The following is a 26,527-nucleotide window of genomic DNA, read 5'->3' on the forward strand; positions in this document are numbered from 1 at the left end:
GCGTTGGCATGATCTGACTCTTCGCAAAAGGGCTAATTATCCCAGATTACGAACCCTATTAGAAAAGTTGAGCTGACAGTTGAGTTATGCAAGTGCACTGGAGATGAACTCTTGCACAGCTTGTCATGTCATCCGCAGTGGCAAGTTCAGCTTCCTTCAGAAATCTTCAGTTGAAAAAAAAGTATATTCTCTTTCAAGCCATGTTCACTTGAAATCTTCAATTAAATGCTAAGTATTTTCACCTCATTCTGCAGCAAGGTCCCAAAGCGAGCGTCACCGCCGTCAAGGAAGGAGGCGTGCATATGTAAACAGTCCACCTGCCTTGCATACTTCAACCTGTATCTACATTTTTATAGATTCAATTTGTTGCAATTTGGAAGATACACCCCCGAACTTAACCTGTTTCCCGACCCCGACTCGGATTTTTGCAAACGCCACATAGGACTTCGGAACCGTGAGGCAGATGCTCTCACCACTACATGACTGAGAAAACAAAATGCAGAATGTCACCTTTAAAATATGTAAAGCCACTACGAGTGAACTCCACAAAACAGCCCTCTCATATTTCAACCCACCTGCCGTCTGCTTCAGGTTAAACTGGAATGCGTAGCAGAACCCCCAACCACGCAAATGCACCAAAGACTAGCTTTGTTTATCGATGGAAAAGTGGCTAAAGTGCTGACACTATAGAGTTAAGTAGAAATACAGATGTTTGTTTAAAAATAAAAACCCTGGATATCCAAGACATGCTCATTGGAAACAATCAGTCAAAACCTTTATTTAAATTGGAAAAAAAACAACAACAAAAAACATTGAGACTGAGGTGTTTTTCAAAGGTGATCTGTCCATGAAAGCAGAACTGCCCTGTACACATCAAAGAAAACATAAAAGAACAATACAATTGCAAAGAGAAAATGACTTTTGATCTCCTGGAGAAATATGAAAGAAATAAATGTACAGAATGCAAACTGTACAAAGCAACAGTAGTCTAAAAGTCAATGTGCGCTCATTGAGTGCGCCTTCCCCCAAAACAAGATTAATTTTATTCATGCTGAGATGAAAATGACATGACCCCCCCCCTCTCCTCTCCTCTCCCCTCCCTTCCCCATCACAATCACGCGCACGCCTAGTCACGCTGCTTGCTAACCTGAGGTGTGCCACTGTGCCGTGCTGCGGAACAAGTGAAGTCGCTCGTTAAACGCACGTGCGCGCGCGCGCGACCCTTTACGTTGCAGATGCACGTCGCCGCTCCGTGACTGGGGGGGGGAAGCAGGAAGGAGGAGACCGAGAAGCGGACCGTGAACGCGGCGGGGATTGAAATGGCGAACTGGCGCCGGCGACGGTTCGCCTGTTGAGGAGCCAGTCGAGGACACGCGCGTCGCGTTCGGGGCGGCGGTCATGGACGACTCGGAGCCCGCAGAGGACGGCCTGCTCGCGGGCTTCAGGTGGAACCGGAGCGCGCGGGATCAAGCTCAGCTCAAGCACAAAATCCGGGACCTGCCGGGACTACTTAAACACGGACTGCACCTGCGGAAGAAGAGCGTGAGTACCACGGTGTTTTTTTTTTATCTCCTTCCGCGTTGGATGCTGCTCCTTCAAGCTGTTGGATTGTTTTTAAGCATGGCTGAGGCTGCTTTTGTACGCACGTCACGACTTGTCCCAAGCGTGACTGTCGCAGGGGCATCGTGCGCGTATGCGACTTCGTCCACGATTACTCGAATTGCTGGTAAGACACCATGCCTGCACACTCTGGTAGTCAAGGCAACCACCCTCAGGTTATGCAGCACACACGGTCGTCCTCAGGAGCATGTGTGTAGCACATATACGGAGATTCAATTAAACTGTCATTGAATTCATCGTCGGCCCAGTGTGAAAAAAACACAAAATCCATCCATCATTCACAGGCTGCACGTGATGGTTAAAATGATGTGATGAAATCAGCACTGAGGACCAAAAATCTTACTGCAGGCGCAACCTCAGTGGATTATTATTTCATAAGCGGCCGCTATCTTGGCTCTATTGACCTATGGTGATGTACTATTTAGATATGGTGGACTTGTTATTCACATGTAACGGATTTGCAGATGTTGAACTTTTTGACTCGTGAAACAAAAGAAGGCTGAATGTTCCCTTTTGTCTAAATTAATTTCCCTCTTGGAATAATTGAAGTAGCTATCGTCCAACCGTCCTTTGTTGTCGGATCTTAAGGGAAAATATTTTGAATGTAATAATGATAAACCTAAACCGAAATGTAGGACTGAAAATTAAAAAAAAAAAGACTTTATTGTACCTTCGTTATGTATTTAAATACACAGTACCCCACATTTAATGTATTGCATTGTAACAATTGTGTGGGGGGCTGCTTACACACTCTCGCTCATCCAATTGCAAATCTAACAACAGCCGTGTTGGATTTCTCTCCAAACTAGGACTAAAAACAGCATCAAAACCAGCATAATCCATAACAATGATATATTTCAGTTTTTTTATTATTATTATTATTATTATTATATTTGTATATCGGAGTTAACGCTTAACCTAGTTGTCAACTAACTTGCCGTCATAATGATGTGCCCAACTTTAGTGATGAGCACACTTGATTTCCCAGGTTAAGTGTCACATTTTATTTCCTGTCTGTCCGTCAGACCAAATTGCGCAGCGACCATTATTAATACATTAATGGTTTTATAGCAGGTTCTAAGACTAACACACTTTGGATTAATCCACTGTGGAATGCTAGACCTTCTTATGAGGGTTCAGCAAATATTCATTATGGGATCAAAATGATGATTTCAGACATGATTAATGCCAAAGCTGTTATTTATTTATATTTTTTCAATTGCTCGTATCCCCCAAGCAAATGAATACATAGTGAATATTACACTAAATTTTGATTTGAAGAAAATCGTGAATTTTAAATACACCATAGAAATCAACAGAACTTTTTAAAGTGCTTCATAAATATCAGTTGAGTTGCGTAGATGTATGACAGATCCCTGTTCTACAAAAATATAGACCAACCATAACAACAACAACAATAAAACAGAAACCAATGGAGGATTAGTTTGTGATATCATATTCCACGTTAAAGGATAAAGGAATCTTCTCGCTTCTGATTATTTATTTACCGTTTGCTCGACTCATTCTGGCTTCTGGCTTGCTGTCTTGCAATATGACATTTAAATGTGTCTTACATATCTACCCGTCTTTTGGAGTGACTATGGCTCATGAAATACAGACCCTACTTAAAAATCTGTGTCTTCTTGACACAATTTCCAGTAGTAAAACCTTCCATAAGTGTGTGTCTCCCAGCAATATTTCGCAGCCTTAACTGCATTATAGATTAATTTAGGATAGATAGAAGTCAGTGTATGAGGGACACAAATTCGGAAACTTGCAACACAGTATTAAGAAAATACTCATACAGTGATATTTGCAAAAATAAGAACATGTCCGCCATATGTCTGGAAAATCCGTTTTTATTCGAGTCAACCGCTCTGTGCCAAAGTGATGAGTTCACAAGCATGTGGGAAAGTTCAAACTTCTAGATGTCTTTCATGTTATCCCTCGAGGAAGCTTCCCCAGATGAAGGTTTGATGAAAGGAAAGTCACACTCGCACACCAAATGAAGCTGCTCGTTTGCAGAGGTGGGAGTAAGTCACATGTAAGTCGCATCCATCCATCCGTTCATCCATTTTCTTCCCCTTACCAAATGTTCTCATTTGACAAAACTAACAAATGTAGATGAGCCCCTAAAACTTGACAAGGTTTGCCTCTGTGAGCAACGTTCCTCCTCGTCTGTCCATTTAGTCATCGGCGCTTTGATGTCTCCATTTAGATTTCCTTGTGTGTGACCGACCTGTCGAGGAGTCAACAGCGGTGTGAACGTCTGCGCGTGTGTGCGCACGTTGTTTGCAATCTAATCTGAGAGCAATCCATCCCTCGCAGATAATGACCTCACGCTCTGCTGCCGCCGCGCTCTTTTCTTTGCGCTCGCCCAGACACACTTTGAAGTCATCGCTCAGATAAGAGTCTCAGCATGTGCTCTCGCTTTATAGCCCTCGTCTCTCTTCTCCGCTGACAACTAATGTGCGCCCCCCGTGATGGAGGCCTGTGTTTTGGGGAGAAGGTGGAGTCAAAACACCAGCACAAAAGACCTGAGTGTGCAGTACAGTATGAATGAGTCACCGAGTGGCGAGTTGGCGAGATGACTGAGGAGAAAAGACGACTTTGGGAACGATCGGTGCTCGCCAGACAGAAGACAAAGAGATGGGGAGATAAAATAGAGCGAGGGCAGCGAGGATGTGAGAGTCGCTCAGTCTGCTGGGCTCCGTTTCACCTTCAGCCCGCCGCTGCTCGAAATGAGTCAGCTGACTTCTGTTACAGTAGAGCAGTGCCTTGAGATGCGAGTTGAATTTGAAAAAGGCAGACACTCCTTTCTCAAATCACCATTCCTCATTGAAATGAATGTAAATGGCATTAATTCGTTCAAGTCTCCTTTTGAATTCCTAATTTGAACACAGCCAGTTAGTAAAAATGAAAGTGTTGTCGAGTTTTATGACAATTGGTTTGCTTGTTTTCATTTTTATAATGGTGGAAAACAGCTCGGTTGCACCGCGATACGACCGAGAAGCATCCTCTCATATCCTCATTTCTCTTCAGTGGATGCCCTGTCGTGATGTTTTGACGTTCTTGTCTCAAAGTATAAACTCGAGCATTTGTCTCCCATCCCTCTGTCTCGTCCCCCCCGTCTCCGTCGTGTTCTGCGTTCTCTTTTTAATGAACACAATTAAAATGATCCCTCCTCAGCTCATTTCACTCCCTCTCCATCTGTCACGCTCACATCCGTGTCATGTATATTCATTGACTTTACGGAACGCGCCGTACTGTATGCTCTCGTTCCCCGTGTGCATTTATCTTCCTCCACAGTATGTTGCTTGCCTTTTCATTCGTCTCATCATTTGACGATCTCTGAATCCTCCCCATTTATCATCATCTAGGATGCTTTTCCAACCCGCAACTTTTCTCAGCTGACCTGCTTCACTGCCCGCGCTGCTATTGTACATCATTGTCTCATTGATTTTACCGGTTAACATAACCATCCGAGAAAAAGTAGACATAAAACATTTTGTGCACTCTACTTGTGTGTATATAAAACGGATGTTCTACTGTGATAAACCAAAACGATGCATCTGTGCTCCATGGAGGCCACAAACCTGCGTGACGTCAAGCTTGTTTCAAGACAAGCATGTTTAAAACATGATGCCATTTAAAGCACGCCGCTGTCCGCAGTGTCGCTGTTCTCGGAGCTCACTTCTACTGCCCGCCGCAAACATTACGTTGCGGTGGGGGAACTACAGTGCATGACAACTTGGTGTAGAACCACAAGAATAATAATGAGGGCCGAAGTCGAGAGGAAGCGGGCGCTCTCCGTTGGCTATTTGTGAGGAGTGTGAGAAATGTAATCAGATTACATTTCAAGGAATATCGAATACGTTTTAACCTATACCTTAAAGTCCTTGTAGAGTGAAAATAAATGTCTTCTAAATTTGACACTGCATAGTGTTAACAACTTTGCCACTTTGAAAAAAAAAATTCAATAAAAAATATTAATAATTGTCCAAAATCAAGTCGTCTCTTCTCTCAGGCACTGAAACCACGCCCTGTTCAACTGCCAACTGTCAATCAAAAACCGCTTGTATGAACTGGAAAAATGGATGCTACTTTGTCGAGCATCTTATTTATGCCTAAAAATATCTGCATGTTTGAGCCGTGAAACTATATTCACTTAAAGGGGACGTCAACCCCAAAAAATTCTAAGCATTAATATTTTCAATGCAGCGCCACTATTCCAAATATGGCAGTATGATTGCTATTACGCAGTAATAGCAACCGCGGCAGCTGTCTGCCGTTGTTCATTAAACGTCACTAGTTAACCTTTCCTTCGCTTTCTCTCTTTGAAATGCGTTTGTTTGGATGTGGATCAACCTTCTTTATCCTCCGTTGCAGTCATTCATTAATTTTTCTCTTCCGTCCCGGTTTTGTAATTTGCCCGTTTTGCCCAGGAGAAGTAGCGCCTTACCTCACAGAAAGTGTAGAGGTGCCAAACAAATCTCTGAATTCACTTTTAACCTTTTCTTCAATTTATTGTCAGTTCCGCAGTCTTTTTTTTTTGCCACCGTGTATCATTTTAATCAGTTTTATCACCCTCTTCTCACTCCAACGTGTCAATAAACTCCGTTGCCGCCATAATAATCCATAAAGATTACGAGCCTATTTCCTGGTGGAGGTATCTTGGGTGTGCCCAGGGCAAAGGCTTTACAACATTGTGCGATGGTAGTAGCTATTAAGAAGAGTGATCAAAGTGTCACGGTGCCTCCTTGTACTGGTGAGAGAGTACGAGTGTCATATTTCACTGATTTTAGGTCAAGACAAGTCACCGGGCTCACACAAAAAGTGCCCTCTTCGGCAAAGTGAATCACGTTAGGAGATGAATGAAAGATGGTTGTTGAGGCTATTGAATTGTACACACGGTGACTAATGTTTGGGATTTGAAAAACTGGTCTTGCTCAGGTCGGTGTTGTGTTTATTCGGTGTATTTACGCGCGTGCACGATCTCATGGGTTGCGTGTGTTTTGTTTTTTTCAACAGCAATCACCTGACACAATCCCCGGACCAAGTGCTGGCCCTACGGTAAATAAGGTGAGGTCTTACACACACACACACACACACACACAGATGATGTAATCTCTTAAGTTTAGCTGTGAGGCGACAGTATGTTTGTTTAGCCTCAATACAGATGAGCTCAGTGCGGATTTTCACCTCGGGTCTCATTTGCGTCCGTTTTCACAAATTGCAGCAAACACGCAATGACATCGGTGAGCACTGTCGCTTGTCTTTGTTTTACACTTGAAATGTGCGCAATATTGATTACGCAAGTTTGGATAGTGATGGAAATTTGATACTTTGCAACATCAGTGCCGCTGTTAGTGATACTAGACCAGGTGTGGGCAAACTACGGCCCGGGGGCCACATGCGGCCCATTAGATGTTTTAATCCGGCCCGCCGAACTGGAAAAAAATGAAATGAATAAACCTTGTTCATGTTTTATATTCTAAATAGTGTGTTTTTTCAAAAACATATATATTGTTGTAATGCTTTTGTTCACTTTCATTTAAAATTAAATGTTTTTTTTTTTCTGCTCATCACTCCATCCATCTGCTCCTGGTCCGGCCCCCCTCTGTCAAATTTTAGAACCCATTGTGGCCCGCCAATGAAAAGGTTTGCCCACCCCTGTACTAGACACTTAATATATCGAAAAAAAAAATAGTTCAACAAAAGCAAAGCACTGTCAAACGTAGATGCACTCCACTAATTTGTTGTCCAGGCAGCTCGATTGTTGCAACGCTGCAGCAGCCCCAACGTGTGATGTCTGCATGTTTGACTTTGACTGAATCCAGGCATCACTTTGCTGCGTCAAGCTGTATCAGGGAATTCTGTTTTACAGCTAGAGGAAAGCTTTTAAGCCGTGCTGTGCAAAGCTAAAATAAACATCCTGTTTTCTCCGAGGGTTCAATTTGATAAGAACCTTAATTTAAAAGTCTGGGAGGATTTTTCAGCAAATATCAAAATTTGCAACCGGGATCTCCTGATCATGATGCAGATTGGACAACCGCAAAATTCCACCAAGGTGATCAAGATAAACATAAAATATAAAACACGTTTTCATTTGTTGCGTCAACATGGAGTGTTGACAAAATACGGAGGACAACACTGAGATTCACATTACAATAGTGCATACTAAAAAGGTAAACTCAAGTCCACGATGTTGCCAAGCTGGACACCAGTTTTAATTTAATTAAATTTTTTCAATTTGTTGTTTCTTTTATTAATGTAGTCTGAAAATGAAAAATACATGCATATTCAGCAAATATATTTCATTAATTAATTCCAACTGACTGAAGTGTATTTTTGCTTTCACTTTTTATTCCATTGTGAAACCTTTCTAATATTTTCCTTTTGTGTTGTTTGCATGCGTTTCAGTCATGCTCCCAGAGTTTTCCTTGTGCCGGCCGAGCTGTGAGAAATGGTTTCCTTTCCCATGGACCATACCCGGCTAAAGACAAGATACACCTCGCCAGAATCATACGGTACACTTGACTGTCTGTGTGTCTTTATTTGTGTGTCTCCTTGAGGGATCAGAGTAGATCCGAGCGCTGACTTTACCGTCGAGCTGTGTTTGGAGTGAAATGATGTCGTTTTGCTGTGTACTTTCATTTTTAGGGAATGTCTCTTGAAATTGATGCAGTAAAACCATCTCACAAAATGCCCATTTTGTGTATTTGACAGGCGCAGTTATGTGGGCGTGGAGCTGGTGCAGTGGCTGTGCGAGCAATGCGTGTACGTGCGTTGTCGGACCACCGCCGTGCGCGTCTGGCAGGTGCTGCTGGAGCTGGGCGTCCTCCTGTCTGGTAAAACGCCATTGTGTCATGTTAGCCGACAATCTCGTCTCGGGATAAAATGCTTCTCTATAATATAATGTGTTGTCTTGCCAGTGGACCAGCGAGTTGTCTTCTCAGACTCCAACACTTACTACCAGTTCAGTTTTGAGGAGTGCGACTCGACCTCCTGTGAGTTTCGTGCCAATGAAGGGGATTGGCCCGAGGCTGTTCGGCTCCTCCTACAGCTCGCGCCGTATGTTCAGTTTCGCTCTGCGGACAGAACCAACAGCCCGTAAGTCTCTAACTAAAATATAACTGTACATGGCTGGATTCAAATGTATCACATGACGGATGTGTGATTTGATGACAATCAAGCAATATTTTACACACGTGTGTGAGAGTGACGGCCACTTCAGTTCTTTAGCAAAACCAACCAATGTCGTCTTAACGCAAGCCAGTGTGGGTTTGTGTCACTAACAGAGATGTGGCAACACCATTGGCATCTCAACTGATCTGCCCCACGGCTCACGCTTGTACACAGACGTCAATTTGGTGCTCTGTCGGGTCTCTGCTTTTGGCGTATTGATGTGTTTCAAATTGGAGGGTAACAGCGAAACAAGTCATGTCAACGATTTATGTCGTCCCAGATGCAGACGAAACATTTTGGCATTCCTGTCACACAAGTATGAAGTTAACCACTGTATAATAAAAAGAAAATAAACAAAGTGATAGGCTGGCAATGACTGTAGAAAATGAAGAAAAAAAAAAGTCAAGTTGGTGGATGTCCCGCTCCGCGCACGCCTGCTCATGCGACATACGGTATATCCCCTCACACGCCCCCCGATATCGTCCTTTAATTCCAGCACCAATCCAAATCCCTTTTCAGAGTTGTAAATCCTCGGTGTGCTTGTGCACACCCCTCCACATCCAGCGGATGTCAGCTCAACTTCTTTGCTTTGCCTTTACGGTGTGTGGGATTCCTGATGAGGCTGCCACTGAACTCAATCTGTCACTCGGATAAATGAGCGAAAGCAGCATTTAAAAACACAACTCCACATCAGCTTTTTCATCGGCGCACCCTGAGATCGTACAGTGAACCTCGATTATTTGAACACTGTATTCTTTAAGTTTTGCCCTAGATTCTGTCCTAGAAAATATCAGAACATGACTTCAATTGTGCATACGCAGAACCTACTCCTTTTATCCGAACTATTGGCCCAAATAATCTGTACAGATGCGATTATGTATTCAACATTCTTATTCGGTCTGCCGCTTTCGCCTGCTGTTTCTCTTTGATTGCTGCATTTTTGCTCGGCTGGCACCTGTTTGACTGTCCACCACACACACACACACACACACACACACCCTCCCGCTTCATGTCCGCCGTCTGTCTCTCTGAAAAACTTTTTGGAAAACATCAAATCTCATCTGCTTCTTAGACTGGCATATACACTTAAATAAAAGTCTTTTTATTTTATATTCTCTCTGTCAATTTTTTTTTTTCAAGGATATCTGCTGTCTTGGCAAGAAATCCTGCCCGTAATCATCGTTTTTATGTCACCCTTTAGGCGTAAATATATGAAATGTCAAAATGTGTCGTAAGAGTAACATCGTGTAACCAACAGCTCCACTCACTGGAATAAATAATTTCTAAATGTATGTTTCCTGTTCCCAGTGAACTCATCATGCATCCTATCACTCCAGATGAATTATACAAATACCCCAAGGCAGCGTTGTCCACACTTTTCCTACCAAGGGCTACATACGAATAAATCTAATGACGCGAAGGCTCCTTTCGGCGTGTTTTTTTTTTTTTTTCGCCTCTTATGCTAGTACTCTGCATGCGCTACATCCTGGAATGTGAATATAAACACCTTGCGGCATCTTTGATGACAAACATGGAGGTGTTGCAAGAGGCAGTCATGCTAATCCACCATCAGTGATTCACTGGAGGGCATCAAAAAGACAGTTTAAACCCTCAAGGGTCTACTTGGATATTAATTACATAAGATGACATAATCTTAAGCAGTTTTGCTGTACTCGTCGTGATGGGAAATATTCAAGTTATAACTGTCAGTCTCTTATTCAAGCCGGAGCGTTTTGCTTTGGTGAGCTTTGACCACATACGTGTGCATTCACAGGAAAGCAAAACGAGCAATTTTTGCTTCAGTTCCACACGCAGCCTGATCCTTTCTTCCCCCGTCACAATTGCACCTTCCGCTGGGATGTGTTGATATCAAAATGATATGCAAATATGTTCCGCGGGTCTGCTCGCATCTGCGGGAGACTGCGCGAGCCTGTTCGCTTAGGAAGACCATTTGAAATGCTTTTCGAAGTGAACGTATTAGAATGAGGGAAGCCCTCGGGTGCCGTCTGCCAATGTTGAAGACAAAAACCTACAGTCTTGTGTTATCGCTGTGGGACTTACACAATTATTCTGTACATCATACACAATGTCATGTATGCATATTTTCACATATTCATCAGATCTGACTACAATTAAATCAGTGAAACTGTTTTTGTCTCTCCAAGGTCAGAGGAGGATTCTGAGGGAAACCGGGATGTGTGCAGTGAGATCCTCCAGATGAAAGCTCTAGAAAGGCTCACATCCACGGTAAGTGTGTGCGCATGGCTAAATGACTACACTATTGTATGACCTTGTGCTTTTGTTTTTTTCTCGCCATTTCTATTAGGTACAAAATGAGTTGGCTGCTGCTCTTGCCCGAAAGACGCGCAAAGCTTGTGAGTAAGAGTCTATTGGCACAACATGGCATTGCAAAAAAAAAAAACAACAAAAAAAACAATGCTACCCTGCCTGTCTTTGGATATTTGCAGTATCAGAGCAGGACTCTGACATGCCCGAGACGAGCCAGCAGGACGTCCACTCACCAGTTGCAGAGTCCAACCCGGTAAAACCAGCCATTCATTATCTATCGTGAAAAATAACCGATGTCTGTAACTTAATTCCCGTGGGGTCTGTTTTCACAAATGTATAAACACAAAAGGGATCAAGAAACAGTGTGACTCACAATGCAAACAAACACTTACTGGGCTTTGTTTGTGTGTGTGTGCACGTGCATGTGCGCGTGTGTGTTATCAGGCCTTCCCCCAGATGAGCTCTGGTAGGGGGTGTTTTCCTACTAAACAGAATGTGTGGGAGCGATGCCATCATGTTGTGAGCCTCCATTATTACACGGCGCTTTTGGATAGTTAAGCACACGGGAAGTGGTTACACAACGCTTGAGGAAATTAAACCTCCCCTCCCATATGTCCCTAAAAAAATAAATCGAATAATCTAACTGCCACCAGAGATTATTTTACACATCAGGCCAATCATTATTTGCGGACATTACACATGATTTTTCTCTAAATTATTATTCTAAATATAATATCTACTTTTCATGCTCTGTCGTTTTCAACCAGATTTTTTTATTTGACATTTTCGTAATATGCATTTTGCTCTTAATTCAGCAAAGCTAACATGGTTAAAACTTTCTAAATCCTGATTAGAGGAGAGGGACGCACAAGCCAACACACACGCACACACACGAACGAACACACTCCCGCCCACTTAGGCTGATAATCACTCGCACTCGCGCTTTCTCCGCCAGATCTGCTGACATGGAGACAAAGGGAGAAATGCAACAGATAGAGGGAATTACAGAGTATAATGTAGACTGAATAAGATTTGGAATAATGAGGCTTTAGAGTCTCTGGGTGATTTTTTTTTTTTCCTTTTTCCTCAAATGCGCTTGGTGAAAGTTATCACATACTTCCGGACCAGGCATAACTTTCCGTTTGACATTGGACCAAAATACTGAACTGCATTACCCCCCCTGCAAGCAAACTGTGACTCTTTCCATCATGTCTTGGGACTGTGGCTTGAGATATGTGTTCATGCCCCCCGTGTTGCAGCTGGGCGGCGTGTGCGCTCTGCGAGGTGGCGGAGGGACCAACGGCGGCGTTGGCGGCGGGACTGTGTGCGGCCGTGAGGAGCTGACCAGCCGACTGGGCTTTGAGGCCGTTCAGCGTCTGGCCAAGGATGGCTGCCGGCTGCTGCAGAACCACAACTACCGCCTACCTGACAGGAACCAGGCGGTGAGTCGAGGACGCGTCGCATGCCGGTGCTACATAGTTCTCACTCTTTGCTGGTGTTTTCTGCAATTCTCTTCAAACATTTTATTTGAGGAAAAAAAAAACTTCACGCCGTCTTTAATAGACGGCGCAGCACCCAAACCAACCTTGGCTTGCGATAAAGACTGCTTTCCTCTTACTAGGTTGTCATGGCGACTTGATCTTACTTTCTTTTTCCATGACAGCCAAGCACTGACGAACCAGCGCGCTCTGTTGCCATAGCGATATGATTCATGTGTCTATGTTGTGGATTGTGTGCATCACTGCCTTCTATTCACTGAACTTTAATTTGACTTTGTACAATTCCGTCTGGCACCATCCTGCCCGTAAGGTAACATGCACCTAGAATGCTTTGACACTTTCTTTCTGTGCACTGCTGGTCTTTCAATTAGTGGAGGGATGTGCTGTGGCTGTGCACACCGCTTACCCACATGTATTGGGTTTTCATTTTCCTATCCACCGTTTGCAGGAATTAGGCCCTCGAGCTATCACAACACAGATATGACCATGAGGACACACACACACACACATATTGGCGTGAATTGGCCGCGAGCAGAGAGTGCTTTCCTTTTTGGCTTCGCCTTTCCTCTGCACTGTACGTCATATTCCGTGTGCGTGACCCTGTGTGCGACATAGCAGGTGCAGGCCGCCGTTCCCAAATCCAAATCTCCGGGGCGTTAAGTCTGCCCACTGAAAGGCAGATGCGGGCACAGACCTGGCTTGAACCCACTGAAGAGAGGAAAGAGAAAATTAGTTTCGGCGACTGACAAAAGGAGACAGCGAGGAAGGGCGGGAGAGTGAAGGATGTACGGAGAGTTGAATTGAAGGAAGGGATTGGGGTGGGATGGAGGGACAAAGGATGACACACCTGTTAGCTGAGAACAAATTGCTTTTCCTCTTTCTGCAGAACAACTATTTTGAATTTCTAGTCGAGCTTTGTTTGTAAATCCATATTTGATTGAAGATAATTGTGAAAAAAAGACTAAGAACGTTCAGTTTTTCTAATCTATTTTTTTGGGCTGTGGCAAAAATGGCACACTGTGACATTCTTAGTTGTCCAACATGTGTCGCCCTTCCCTGAATTTGAATTGCAAGTCTCGCACGTCCCAACAGTGTGGAAAGCACCGTGACAACCCGGTGGGCTTAAGTGCTCTTTTTCTCCACCTGACTTGTCCCCAACACACTCTTTCCTTTAATCTATATTACATAACACGCCGCACCCCACACACAGCATTTTGGCACCCCTCTAATCATTTGGGTGTGTTTTCTTGTGATACTAGTAAACACAGCATGGCCAGTTGAAGCGCTGCGCACTTCCTTTTGATCTGGTGTGTTGATGCGCGTGTTCACTCCTCCGTTCCAGGATTGCTTTTGTTGTTCTTGGCCGCCTAAATAGTGTGTGTAATCGGATATATCAACAATCTCAAACGTAGCAATACAATGTTGCGTTTATAATCATTCCGCTTATGTAATCCTGTTTCATTTTTTTCCCCCCATTGTAGTCACATAATCAGTTGAATTGAAGATGTCAGTTTTTTTTGTTTTGCAGATTACAATAAAAATTGGACTTGAGACTTCAAGTATGAAAATTAGTGCAGGTTCTGCTTCCAGTGAGCAAGCAAAGTCATGCCCGAGTGTCGCCCTGAGTGCATTTTGTGCTGTGGATGCGATGGCATGTCGTTTTAATTCCGTTTGTTAACTGTATAAATTTTAAGTTTAGCTACTAAAATATTCAACCACTTTGAAGCAATCTCTAGCGTGCAAACATGCCCCCTAGAGGCTGCCAGCAGTGTGGCGGCGGCATCGACACCATCTAAAATGCTATTGATCTTATCATTTATTATTTTCCCAGCCTTTTTTTTTTTCATAGAAAAGCAAAAGGCCAACTTTCCTTAAGAGCTGTACATTTTGTTGTTGAATTTCAGTATGTGTCGAGATTTCCTATCATGAACTCGATATATCCAGGATGCATCTGTGCTGTGAAATGAGACACTCTTGAGCAGATTGACTCGACTGTGGAGTTGTTAGCAGCAATGGTGATTGTCTCTCAGGCCCTCGGGCTGACAGTGTGCAGCGAGCAGCTGCAGGAGAAACAACGCTTCTTGATCTCTTCTTCTACTCCTGACGTCTTCTTTTGATCCCCTCGCTCCACCTGTTTATGATGCCTGTTTTTTTTTTTTTCCTCTCACATGCTTTTGTACTCCCTTCTATTGTCAGCGAAGGTGTCATCTGGTGCCAGTCGCAGATCAGGTTGCAGTTCATGTTTAAAACAGACGCTCATCATGTGTCACCCAGCATGAATATTTTTTTTCTGCTAGTTTTAACCCCCTTTTTTTTTTTGTCCATTCTCATTATCAGGAGGTGGTTGGGCGGGTTTGTCTAAAGGAGCGAGGACGCGACGTGTTGGTGTTGCAAAGAGTGACATCGTCATTGACGTCGCCTTCAGAACGGCCCTCGCCCACATCGTCGGGGGGCGGATCCAGAGAGGAAGACAAAAGGTCAGTCCCACTTCCAATCATGTCAGCGGCTCGTGTCCCTTACCTCGTCTTCCACGTATCATGTTACATGCACATATTTACCTAAGTAAAATTTACTAGGTTTGCTTTCTTCTATAAAGTAAATAATGACTGTTTTTTTTTTTTTTTGTCTGTGTTTGCTAAAACTGAAACCACAACTCAAGGAGTGTTAACAGGCGCAGGTTTAGTAAGTGGGCGTGTGTGTTAAACAACAGTTCCCTCCCAATTATCTACTGTTGCTGTAAAAGGGAGTGCTCAATCTTTGGAGTTTGTAGATGACAAGAGGCACTTAGCCAGCAGTTTTTTTTTGTTTTTTTTAACCCCTGCTTTCACCTCGGGTATGCAAAACTTCGATGACCACTCAAACTCCTGAAGTGTCCAACCATGAGGATGACCACCAAGCTAGCTACTCTTGCCAAGGAAGAGGAAGACTTTGACGCAGACGACTGTGATGACGACGACGCTCCCGAATATGAGACCGTTGCTCGTGCATTCGATGTTCCTTATTTTCGTTATATCGACGACGACGACACGGACGGGGGATGGCGCGATGGAAGCGGCTCGTGCTCCAGCGAGGAGGATTGTGACCAGTCTTCATCTTACAGGTATGTGGTGGTGTCTGGAACGCCGCTGAAGATCCTGGAGCATCTGCTAAGTGACCTGCGTCTAGACGACCAAAGAGGGGCGCCTGAGAGCACGGAGAGTGGTAAGTTTGTAAAAGTGTGCGTGTCTGACAGCAGCTCCCTCGGATGACAAGCAACAAGTTAGAACACAACCTTCGGTGTGTATGTTTGCGTGTGTGCGGCTGCATTATTCAGCACTCACACCACATTCTGGTGCTTGTGCGCCGTCTTTCAGCCGTGTCGCCGCCTGTAGACGTTAGAACTATTCACGAGGTGAAATACACCTTATGGCTAATGTGAAATGAGCCTCAACTCAAGAATTTATCAAGCTGACTCGAGCCAAACAAGCCAGCAAAAAAAGTGATTTTTATTAAAGCAGTTTATTAAGGCAGTTAACAAGAACAGTTTTGATGAGTATGCATGAACTCGAATACGGACTGTCGATAAATATTAATTTCTTGCCAAGTATGTCACATAAGGTTTAAAAAATCATGAGAAATCAAATCATCGGGCATGTCGGCTGAACGTTTGAAACCACAGCCCACTAAAACATGGATGCTACTTCTTCTCGTATCTTTCTAGACATCAATAACAGGTCTGAAATATTTGAATCATAATCTGGGAAGCATCAAAAATGCAAGTTCTGTCGTAGTCCTCGCAGATTTCCTCTTTAATAGCCTGGCTTCTTTCTCACCAAGTGCTGATATGTTTACCTGTGTTGTGCGCCCGAACGTCGCTACGGTTTAGCAGGTGCAACCTTTGGGGAGATGTAAAAAGTATTTGGCGTCGTCCTCGCTGCTTGTTCGGCTCCACATCCTGCTGGGTGACATTTTCATCGACCGTGTGTTTCAGCAGCCGCGAGTTGGACCCAATGATTGACTTCCCTCCAATTGCGTCTTATGTTCTTGAGAGAAAGCGGCTGCCCGCTTCTTCACTGCTGCTGCCACTGCCGTTGGACAAATACGATTGAATTTGACTTTTGACTATATTAGGATATATGTTATCTTCCGAAGCTGCTCGAGAGGGGATCCTTCCGTTTGGTTACAGATTCTTACTTCGGCCGCTCTTTGAAAAAACTTTCTTGGTCGTTTTTCTTTTCCAGTATGTTTCTAGTAAGTCGAGTTGTATTTGAGCGATTCGTTTGGTTTCCATCTTTTCTCGGTGCGCCTCTCTTTCTTTGAACAGCCTAAAATCTGCGATATCTTCCTGTATTTCTTTATATAATCTCTTCTTGGCCTCTGCCTTACTCTGTGCGCAATCTTCCAGCTCCTGCTCGTATAATTCTCCGAGGCACTTGAGCATCTCTTGTTCTTCCGTCTTGATCCGTTTCTCTTCCTCTTGAATCTTTTGCCTCTCTTTCATTTGTTCATCGAGGCCTTCTTTCATGCGCTTGTTGTTCAGCACTCTTTGGCGGGCCTCCTCTGCTTCGGGATCCCACAAATCCTCCTTCTTGGTCTTCGGGTCCACGTTTAACTTTTCTTTGGCCGGTTCTGCTAAATCAGGCTGCTTCTTTTTGGCCAGCACTTTTGATGGGTCCATGATGTTAGGTGTATCAGGAAGGATGTGCATTTTCTTGAATGGGTTGACTTGAAACGTGATGTGCGGTTTCACAGACCTCTCTGCTTTCAGGAACATTTCGGTGAGAAATTTGTCCCGATGGACAAAATTAATTTCTTTTTTATCATCTTTTGACATGTTCTAAACTGGATCAGCATGGACTTTTTTTGGGGGGGATGTGCCGGTTGTAACCTCCCTGTCAGTGTTTGATTGTTCCTGCACACAAGTTGATGAGGCGAGCGGTGCGGCATGACTGTCGTTTTGATATGTGATGCATGTTAGCGGAGCCGTGCATTATTACAAAGGCAGCGATGATGCCATCTTAAATGACATCAGTGATCATCACCACCATCACTGAGAAGCTTACTCCAAATGTGTTGATTGCGACACAATTTTTAGTGTTATCATAAGGCTTGTTTTTGCATGTTCATGTTTTGCGATAGCCGACTGGTGCAATGACAAGAAAGTTAATCATTAGATTTTCACTGAATGCTATTGATGATTTTATTATTGTACAAGCCAAAAGTCGCCAAAACTCATTTTGATCACTCAAGGAGAAATGACAGTGATGGGGTGTGCAAATGATTTCAATGATCATCTTTGATCTTTTCGTGATTTTTCAGCATCAATCAGTTGCTGTTTCGTGGTTGGTGTCTTGCTCAAGGGCGTCATGACGGTAATTGTGAAGTACTGTCTGTCCAATTTCCATTTGCCCGCAGCAGGACTTGAACCATGACCCCCCCCCCCCCAATAATCACACATTATCCAGTATCTTATTCGATCCCTTTTTCAACTTCTGTTGCTTAGCAACAACCCCGAGCTACTGTTGCAATGTTTTATGAGATGCACAATGCCGGAAATGCTGTCGGATTACAATATGGGACCTTAAAAAAAAATAGACGGTCACTTAACACGTTCTTCATTGTCATAGATAATCGATCCCACACGTAAATCGGTTTTGCAATGATCATAATCATCATTCAACACACTTGAGCTCCACTCTCACCCTGACGTCTGCTCTCCTTCAACATGAACCTTGATAAGAGTAATCATTTAGATTTATAGCTCCACAATCATCTCGGTATGTTTGCTGCGAGAATATATTAATAATATTTATGAATATTCATAAGCGAGAGGTGTGGAAGGATTATGAGGCCTAATAAGGAAAGGACTTTTCCCAATTTTATTCAATTTGACCATTTTTTTTTTTCAATTACTGCAGAGTTGTTTTGAGCAACCGTGTACAGACCCTCTGCGGTGGTTCCGAGCATCCGCGCTCCTTTGTAGCCGACCTTGCTCTGCAGTATTTTGAACAGGCTCGAACACGCTTCTCCGGAGTGAGCAACTCATCCTCATGTATGCACATAATAACACACACTCCAACAACAAAGTACACCCACGGATTAGTGTGATTAGTTCAGCACGCAGACACTCTTTCCTATGCCTCTCACAAGAGATAAAGTCCCCCAAGGTCGGAGCTGGATAAGTTATTCAGCAGGGTGCTGTTTGTGTGTGCGCATGCGGTGTGGGGGGGGGCACACGGGGGGGGGGTTGATGTCGATAAATGAGTGTTTTTAACTTTGCGTGCCAGCAGGCAAATGTAGAGGGCATATGTTGTTGAAGAAAATGGATATTTATCATCCCAGAGAGTGTACAGAGGGCACGCATAGCCGGAGAATATGCTGAAACTGTAAAAGACCCAGATCGAAGTCCGAGACAAATGTCCCAAAGCAATACTGTGAGAGACAAGTGGGCTCTGATCTCAAAATTGAATGACGATACTGCCAGACTTTTTGTGCATTGTTGTGAAGCAGTCGTCGGTTACTCACCGCCCGTCTTCCCGCGTCCTTTAAAGACATCACTCATCACTTATTGATGGAAAGGCCTCTCTGCTCTGTCGTTTATAATTGATTTCTCGGCCGTGTGCCTGACAGAACAATATTTGGGTCGTACATTTTCCCAGGCGAATATTCTGACGCGCACAGGCATTTGCACCGACACCCCCCAGCACACCACTGCCAGGAATGACTCATTACATCGCTCTCTCAAGGGTTCTTGATATTCCGCTCTGAGCCGCTAGCCAACACATGATGCCAACATGTCACGGAGCACAAATTCCTTCACAGGTATATCAACGTGGAGCCAAGCTTCATTTATTCTGTAAAAGATGGTGAAGCCGACCAACAATTGAAGGATTCCTCTCAAACACAAAAAGTGGTCTTTATCTCCCCTCAGGTCCATTTAGATGCACTCAAGCCAAGCCTTTCTTGATTAACTTTACCGAGAGTCCTCCAATTATAGACCAGCGAGCCAAAGTAATTGGCTCTTAAAATGTGATGAGACGTGATAATGTCCTCACTCTGGCATATTTCCCTTGGCTGCACGCGCTTCGACTTTGTTTGTACATGTTTGCCAATACGATCTGTGTATCTGTCTGCTGCCATAAATTACGGCGAGTGGCACAATTTCCCTTTGGGGGATTTCGTAGAGTCAACCAAAGTGTCAATCAAAACTGAGCTTAATGATGTGAAATGTGACTGAGGTGTTTGTTTTGCTTCAGAAATGCTGTTGGATGACTTCCTGTTAACCTACCTGGTGTTTATGTCCACCTCTGACCTCTGTCAAGCTCTCCTGGGACAATATCCTTAAATAAGACAAAATCAGACACATCTCGTCACACATCGTATGACGTTCCCTTGACAACGCGCACCTATAGCAGCGCACGCAGCAGGGGCCAGGAGGAGGGCAAGGACGCCCTCTTCAGGAAGCGCAAGGTCCTGCAGTTGGTCTCCCACTGGAGCCGACTCTACAAGGACTTCCTCAAGGAGGAGGAGCATGTTCGGGGTTTCATGAAGGTACACGCTCTTGCATAATCACCGGAAGTCCGCCGTTCCAACCTCCAGCACTTTTTTTGTTGCAATCCTGCAATGAGCTCCAGTGCCGCCTTCGTCATTCTTTACCTTGTATTGTTCGTCTGAAATTGGCTTGTCATCCTCAAGTGCCGCAGGGCAACAAAGGTGGGGGAGACAGGAGGATTGAATACCAAAGCTTCTGTAAAAATGATGAGCGTTTCATATTTCGACCGGCTGTGCAGAAATGGACATATGCAGTGCCATATATCTGAGAATATGTGGAGATGAACGAGCACGCATATATTACAGAGAATCTGACAGACGCTCATACACGATTAGAACAAGGACACACACAATTTGTCCCCGTGTAACCTGACGGCTTCGTCGCTGGGTTGCTATGGAAACCAAAGTGTGAGGGTTGGCATGGGTATAATCGCATATAGTGTGCAACCAAGGCGACGGTTGCCTAGTAACACAGAAATGAGACTTCAGATGGCGGTCTATGGTGCATCAATGACCAGCAGGTGTTTGCGTGCACGGTTTGTGTCTCTTGAGAGTTTGTGATCCTTAATGATGCTGCTCCATCGACTCTGAATGAAATATAATATTCAACCGTGTTTTTAAATTATTACATACATTATGTTTTAATGTTATATGTCTCAATCACTGGTGACATCAAGAGGTGCAAAACGTTTCATATATAAAATTTAGTTCGCATACATAATTAGCACTTCTCAAATGGTGATCTAATTATTATTAATTAGCTTGCTCCGTTAGACTCTCTACAGGTGTGTCCTCGAAGATCTGTACGAGTTCCCGACGCTTGAGAAAGACCTCAAAGAGTTCCAGAAGCTTCTGCGTCGTAGACAGTAAGTGCAGTTCTTTGCGCTTGCATGAAAAAAAAAAAAGTTTTAGTTCCTTAGTGACGCATCCCTCCTCCTCATTGCTTGCTTGTTTCATTTCAGCACAGTAGATGACTGTCCGCCAAACCAAAAGGTAACAAACACCGGACAAGAAGTAGAATGCATTTCTTTTTTCTCAGCTACTTTGAGTCCGAGCTACAAAACCTGACTGTTGTGTTCCCCGCCAGAGTAAACAAATGCACCAGCAGTTGAGTTTGAAGGAAAACTGTTTGCAACCTCGCACGCCGCAATGTGAAACCAGAGAAGGTAAAAGTCACTCGCTCTTGTGGACTCTCCAGAATTTGGCTCACATCTCTTTGTCGTGCTCTGCGCGTCTCCCAGTTATTTGCTGCGTTTACGTAAGCACCGACTCCTACCTGAGCGTCCACACGCATCCCTCGCTGGAGGCCCATGAGCTGCTAAGAATCGTGAGACTGAAGATGGACAGGTCGGAAGACGACATGGTGCTCGCTGTGGTCTCCCACACTGGAGGTAAACGCACACAAGGACATGAAATACACACATTTGTTTGAATTGTCTTTGACTTTTTGTTTGTGTTTGCATCTGCAGAGCGCAGAATGTTACAGCCCAGCGATTGTGTGTATTCAGAGTCTCTGACCCCGCAGGGGAAGCTTGTCGTCTGTCGCAGGGATCTGGCTGAAATCTTGGTACAAAGTATTTATTTTTTGTTGGGGATATTTAACAAGACCTGCTACAAACAAAATGGTCATGAAGCACTATTTTTGTCCAAATGGAAATCCTACATTAATTTCCACTTAGTTCCTTGTCACAAGATGCCAGCAGAGCACTATTTGCTTCTAAATGAAACTCCTCAACTCAGTCTGCCACAAAACGGCAGCAGAGCACTATTTTTGTCTAAATGAAGCGCTTCAATTCACCTCAACATCGTTCCTTATTAAGATGCCACAAGATGGTGTGTTCATTATCCACTTCTTTATATTCAATTTGCCATCTTTGGAATGTTCCTTTCCTGTCTGCAGCCCCCTTTAACGGACAGCGCTGAGCTCAGCAGGAGGCCCGTGCGTCTTTTGGGGATCAACACGTGGGACGTAGCCGCAGCTCTCACACACCTGGACTGGAGCCTCTTCAAATCCATCCATGAGGTATAAAAGTGGTTGTGATTTGTAGGAAAGGTTGAGGATAAGTTTGAAGTATTGCAACAATTGTACTCAAGTAATTTGCAAGACTCGATTTAAGTGCAGTGACTTTTCACCTGTGCATTTTTCTCACGCAGCAAGAGTTGGTCTACTACACCCTGAGGCGCATTCCGGGCGGGGGCCACACAGCCGCGCTCTCCGTCTTGCTGCAGCGCTGCAACGAAGTCCAGCAGTGGGTCATGTCGGAGGTTCTCATGTGCACGTCGCTCAACAAGAGAGTGCAGCTGCTCAAAAAGTTCATCAAGATCGCCGCTCAGTAAGGACACACACTCTTGAAGAGCGAGGATCTGGGTTTTTTTTTTTTTCGAACTGTGATGAAATGATTTGTGTGTTGTGCTAGTTGCAAAGCTCAAAGGAATTTAAACTCTGCCTTTGCCATCATCATGGGACTCAACACGGCGGCCGTGAGTCGACTCAACCAAACGTGGGAGGCGAGTTTCTATTTGAGTCCTGGTAACTTTAGTGTGATGACTCGGGTTTAGTCTGAAAGTTTTTCTCTTTTTTTATTTTTTTTTTTTAGAAATGTCCTGGGAAGTTCAAGAAGCTTTTCACAGAGTTGGAGCTGATAACGGTGAGTACAAAATGCACGTTATTCATTCACTTTTTCTTCCTTTTACTGTTTGGGGCATTGTCATCTCACTCATCCTCATCCAGGATCCGTCTCTTAACCACAAAGCCTACAGAGAAGCTTTTAAAAGAATGAAACCTCCAAAGATCCCTTTCATGCCCCTTCTCTTGAAAGGTAATTTCTCTTTAAGCACATTTATTAAATTGTCACATAGAGACCTGAATTCCTTTTTAATCTGCTCCTCCAGATATTACCTTTATCCACGAGGGCAACAAGACCTTTCATGACAACCTAGTGAACTTTGAAAAGCTGGTGAGTGGAGTTTGCCTCTCTGCTCCGAGCTGCCTCTGCGTTTTGTACTTTTGTCCAAGGTATCTTCATCTTCCAAAGATGGGGTTGAGTGTATAAAAAAAAAATCTATATTTTAAATTGTTTTTATTTTAGATGTACCTGTCAGGTAATAGTTTCGAGAACAATAGAAGATGCCTTTAAAATGTACTCCATTCACCAATATTGACCACTCATCTTTTGTCCTGCATTTAGAATTAGATCATTGATGACATGATTTCTACTGTTTTAATCAATAAATAAAATCCCTTTTAGCATGATTGAGTTTTTTTAATGAAATAAATTACGAAGCTTCGGTATCCTCATTGTAGCTGATTGTTGTTGATCTTACGCTGACATTTTTCTCTACGCCTACAGCATATGATCGCAGACACAGTTCGAATGATTCGACACTGCCAAAGCGACCAAACAGGTGAGGAGAAAAAATATAGCGTCTGTGCCTTGCCTTTGCACTTTGTACAAGATTTGAAGATGTTATAGGAATTTATTTTTTGTTATTCCTGTGATTCACTAGCACTTGTGTTCATCTATGTGGCAGGCAACGAGGTGATCGGCGCGGACAGCGCCGAGTTGAGGGCGAGCGTTCACTACCTACACATCATCGACAATCAGCAGACGCTCTTCGAGCTGTCCCACAAACTCGAGCCGCGGGCTTAGTCGCACGGCACCGATGCGGTAACGCAAGCGCTGATATGTGTGCGACACACAAAGACGCCGTACAGCAAACGTCACGCACTCGCCATCGTGCGCGCTCAGCAGCGAACGAGCAGTTGAAGGTGCCAAGTTGACCACAAGGTGCCATTTTGTTTGGACGAAACCATCACATAGACACAGAGCTCACCTCTGATCTGACTAGAGAAGGATGTAATTATGTTGTACAGTATCTATTGAACTAAACATGACCTTTATTTGTTTTGTTTTTTTGTGATGAGCTTTTGGTTATTTATGAACCTGTCAAGCAGGTGGAATGTTATTGTTTGCGCTGTTGCGACCTGATGGCCTCGTCATTTCAATTGCAAAAAAAAAAAAAAAAAAAAAGCCTATTTGAAGAGTTTCATGTATTTGCAACCATAATTTGCTACTTCATGATGTCGCCTTCATATGTAACGATATCTACTTAACACAAGATTATGCAGACGTTCTGGATCTTGTCACAGCTGCTAGGTGTATCATGTCGATGTTTATTTTTGTCGTTCCTCGTGCGGTTGATTATGTACCTCAAGAGACGAATCAGTGTTGAAGCATTCATCGAACATACCTCCGCATTTGAACCTTTCGCCACTGAATCGTGTTAACGCAGCGGGTGCCACTTTAATAGTGTACAGTAAGACGTTCCAACGCACTGACTGACTGCAAAGCCACAAGTTCTCCTGAGTGCGCGGCAACTATTGATTGTGAGATTCCGGGTTCGACTTGTTTTCCATGCATGTGTCATGCATTTCTCACTGAACTAGGTTATGTGTATGAATAGAATTGTTTCTAATATTTCTAGCGCGTATGGACCTAAACAACAATTCTCCTGCGGCACAAATGCATTGCAAAGCCATTTTTTCTCTCAATTGGATCATTGTATTCCCCAGCGAAGCAAGACTAAATTTTTGTAATGACTGAATTTTTTAAACTGCTCTCCCAGTTGATATAAAGTCTACACACCCCTATTCAATTGGTAAGTGTTGTTTATCTTTTACAAATGCAGTTGCACAAGTGTGCACACCCTCTTGTAATCAAGAATGTGGCTATCTTGAGAATTGACCATACTCTTGTTAAATGGGAGTCAACATAAAGTTGCCTCATGATTAACCCCAAGTAAAATTCGTCTGAAGATTTTGTGCTTTCACTGGAACTGTTTATCGTAACTAAGGCACCAATTCGAACTAAAGAAAACCAACCCCAAAGCATGATATGCCCTGTGCTCGAAGACGCGACGATAGAAATGTCAGGAAAAGCAAACTAGAACATCTCAGCTTTGTTTGGCACTTTAAATGGTGGCGCTGACTCTCATCTAACATGACTTTGAATGTGATTAATTCTCAACATGAGCCGCATGACTTTTTATTACGCTCTCTGTTTATTGAACCTTTTTGTGTTTATGTTATGATACTTGAATAATGTCAATGCGAATTTTCTTTCATTAATTGAAAACGTATAAAGCATGCATTGTCACCAATGTGTAAACAACAGATTTTTTTTTTAAATGCTTTTTGGGATATTTGTATTTTCATAGCAAGTCAAATAGATGTCAAACAAATTTTAGTGCCAAAAACTGTTATTCGGAGATGCATTTCAAAGTTTAGGAATGACCTACTCTGAAAGATACATTAAAGGGTTACGTTGCAAATGTTCACATTCAACTGTAGATGCAACCATCCAGCATTTTTTGGGGAAACAATAACTTGAGAAGATAACTTTAGGATGTGTTGATGTTGCGTTTGCAATGCAGTTAAATTGTGCTCTTAATCCTTGTAAAGTCCAGTTTATTTATGGATTGCAAGTGTGGCCAAATATGCTCAGAGGTTCAGTAATAATACACTCTGACACCCCCACCCCCAATATGACAACTTTGCAACCCTAGAGGGACGTTTTCCTAGTGAGGCAAATCTGTGCAATCGTGGACATCTGTGTGCTACTCTTTATAGTAGTGACGTGTTTAGTTAAGTACAATTTTATATCACTAGTAGTCTTGTCCTACTAATAAGTCAAAGTTGCTCTAGTAGTGGGGACAAAGAGTGCACTCGTACATGAACCGTAAGTTGGATATTAAGGCTATGGAAAGCAGTACATTATCCTGAGAGGTGTTGGTGGCAATTTCTGTAGGACTGTATCATCGCCACATGAGGGCGCCAGAGGAGATACTGTCGAGATGATGTTCCTCTCTTGGAGCCATAAAGTACTGGGAAGGGAGACATGACAATTTATTTGTTTTAAACAGTCATGACTGTGGAAAGTTTTCCTTGATGCATTATTGTTTGAAATCTGTTTGCATGATACAAAAGAATTAACGAAATGCAAAGGAGGGCATGTTAAAGGCTTTGTACTTATGTAATATGTGTAAATTTCTTCCCATGTACTGTTATTTATTTGTTTCAAATGGTTGGGGAAAAAAAAGAAAAGTGAACCACAAAGCAATACGTTTATGTCCACTTGTTGTTATGAAGCCACATGTCTTTTCTATAGAGGTGTTTTACTATGTGGACATTTTAACTGAACTGAATAAATTATAAGTTTTATGTGTAATCAGCAGGTCTTGTGTGAATATGTGCATCTGTGCTGTGTGGAGCCTTTGACCAATGATTTCATGACAACAAAACGCTCAGAGTCAGGTGAAATAGTGCAGCCTTACAATGGTTTACCTGTTCTTGATCAACTTGACACAAGGCCCATTTGGCATCCATCCACAGTCCCTTGGAA

At 43.4% G+C, this 26,527-nt stretch overlaps 1 protein-coding gene across 1 annotated transcript; it reads left to right on the forward strand.

Annotated features, from left to right (window-relative positions):
* Positions 1-1,121: 1,121 nt before the first annotated feature.
* On the forward strand, positions 1,122-26,353 carry rapgef5a (Rap guanine nucleotide exchange factor (GEF) 5a). Its single transcript, XM_088318640.1, has 26 exons — positions 1,122-1,542; positions 6,652-6,702; positions 8,044-8,150; positions 8,350-8,471; positions 8,556-8,733; positions 10,974-11,055; positions 11,135-11,183; positions 11,277-11,350; positions 12,357-12,539; positions 14,934-15,073; positions 15,697-15,797; positions 19,832-19,910; positions 19,982-20,126; positions 20,901-20,992; positions 21,089-21,119; positions 21,214-21,292; positions 21,368-21,517; positions 21,596-21,693; positions 22,027-22,149; positions 22,281-22,459; positions 22,544-22,634; positions 22,724-22,774; positions 22,858-22,945; positions 23,019-23,083; positions 23,477-23,531; positions 23,658-26,353. The coding sequence occupies exons 1-26, from the start codon at positions 1,399-1,401 to the stop codon at positions 23,774-23,776; spliced, it is 2,676 nt and encodes an 891-aa protein (XP_088174766.1). The 5' UTR covers positions 1,122-1,398; the 3' UTR covers positions 23,777-26,353.
* The last annotated feature ends 174 nt before the right edge of the window (positions 26,354-26,527 follow it).

The sequence above is a fragment of the Idiotropiscis lumnitzeri genome, chromosome 16, assembly GCF_059441095.1.
Source record: "Idiotropiscis lumnitzeri isolate Australia: NSW breed Sydney's pygmy pipehorse chromosome 16, RoL_Ilum_1.0, whole genome shotgun sequence".
In the NCBI taxonomy this organism is placed as follows: Eukaryota; Metazoa; Chordata; class Actinopteri; order Syngnathiformes; family Syngnathidae; genus Idiotropiscis; species Idiotropiscis lumnitzeri.

Bases quoted from the DNA above. Each gene is read 5' to 3' on its own strand.
- rapgef5a (XM_088318640.1), top strand. From the start codon at position 1,399: ATGGACGACTCGGAGCCCGCAGAGGACGGCCTGCTCGCGGGCTTCAGG. The intron at 8,472-8,555 runs GTAAAACGCCAT...TTGTCTTGCCAG, and splicing joins GCTGGGCGTCCTCCTGTCTG to TGGACCAGCGAGTTGTCTTC. The intron at 22,460-22,543 runs GTAAGGACACAC...GTGTTGTGCTAG, and splicing joins TTCATCAAGATCGCCGCTCA to TTGCAAAGCTCAAAGGAATT.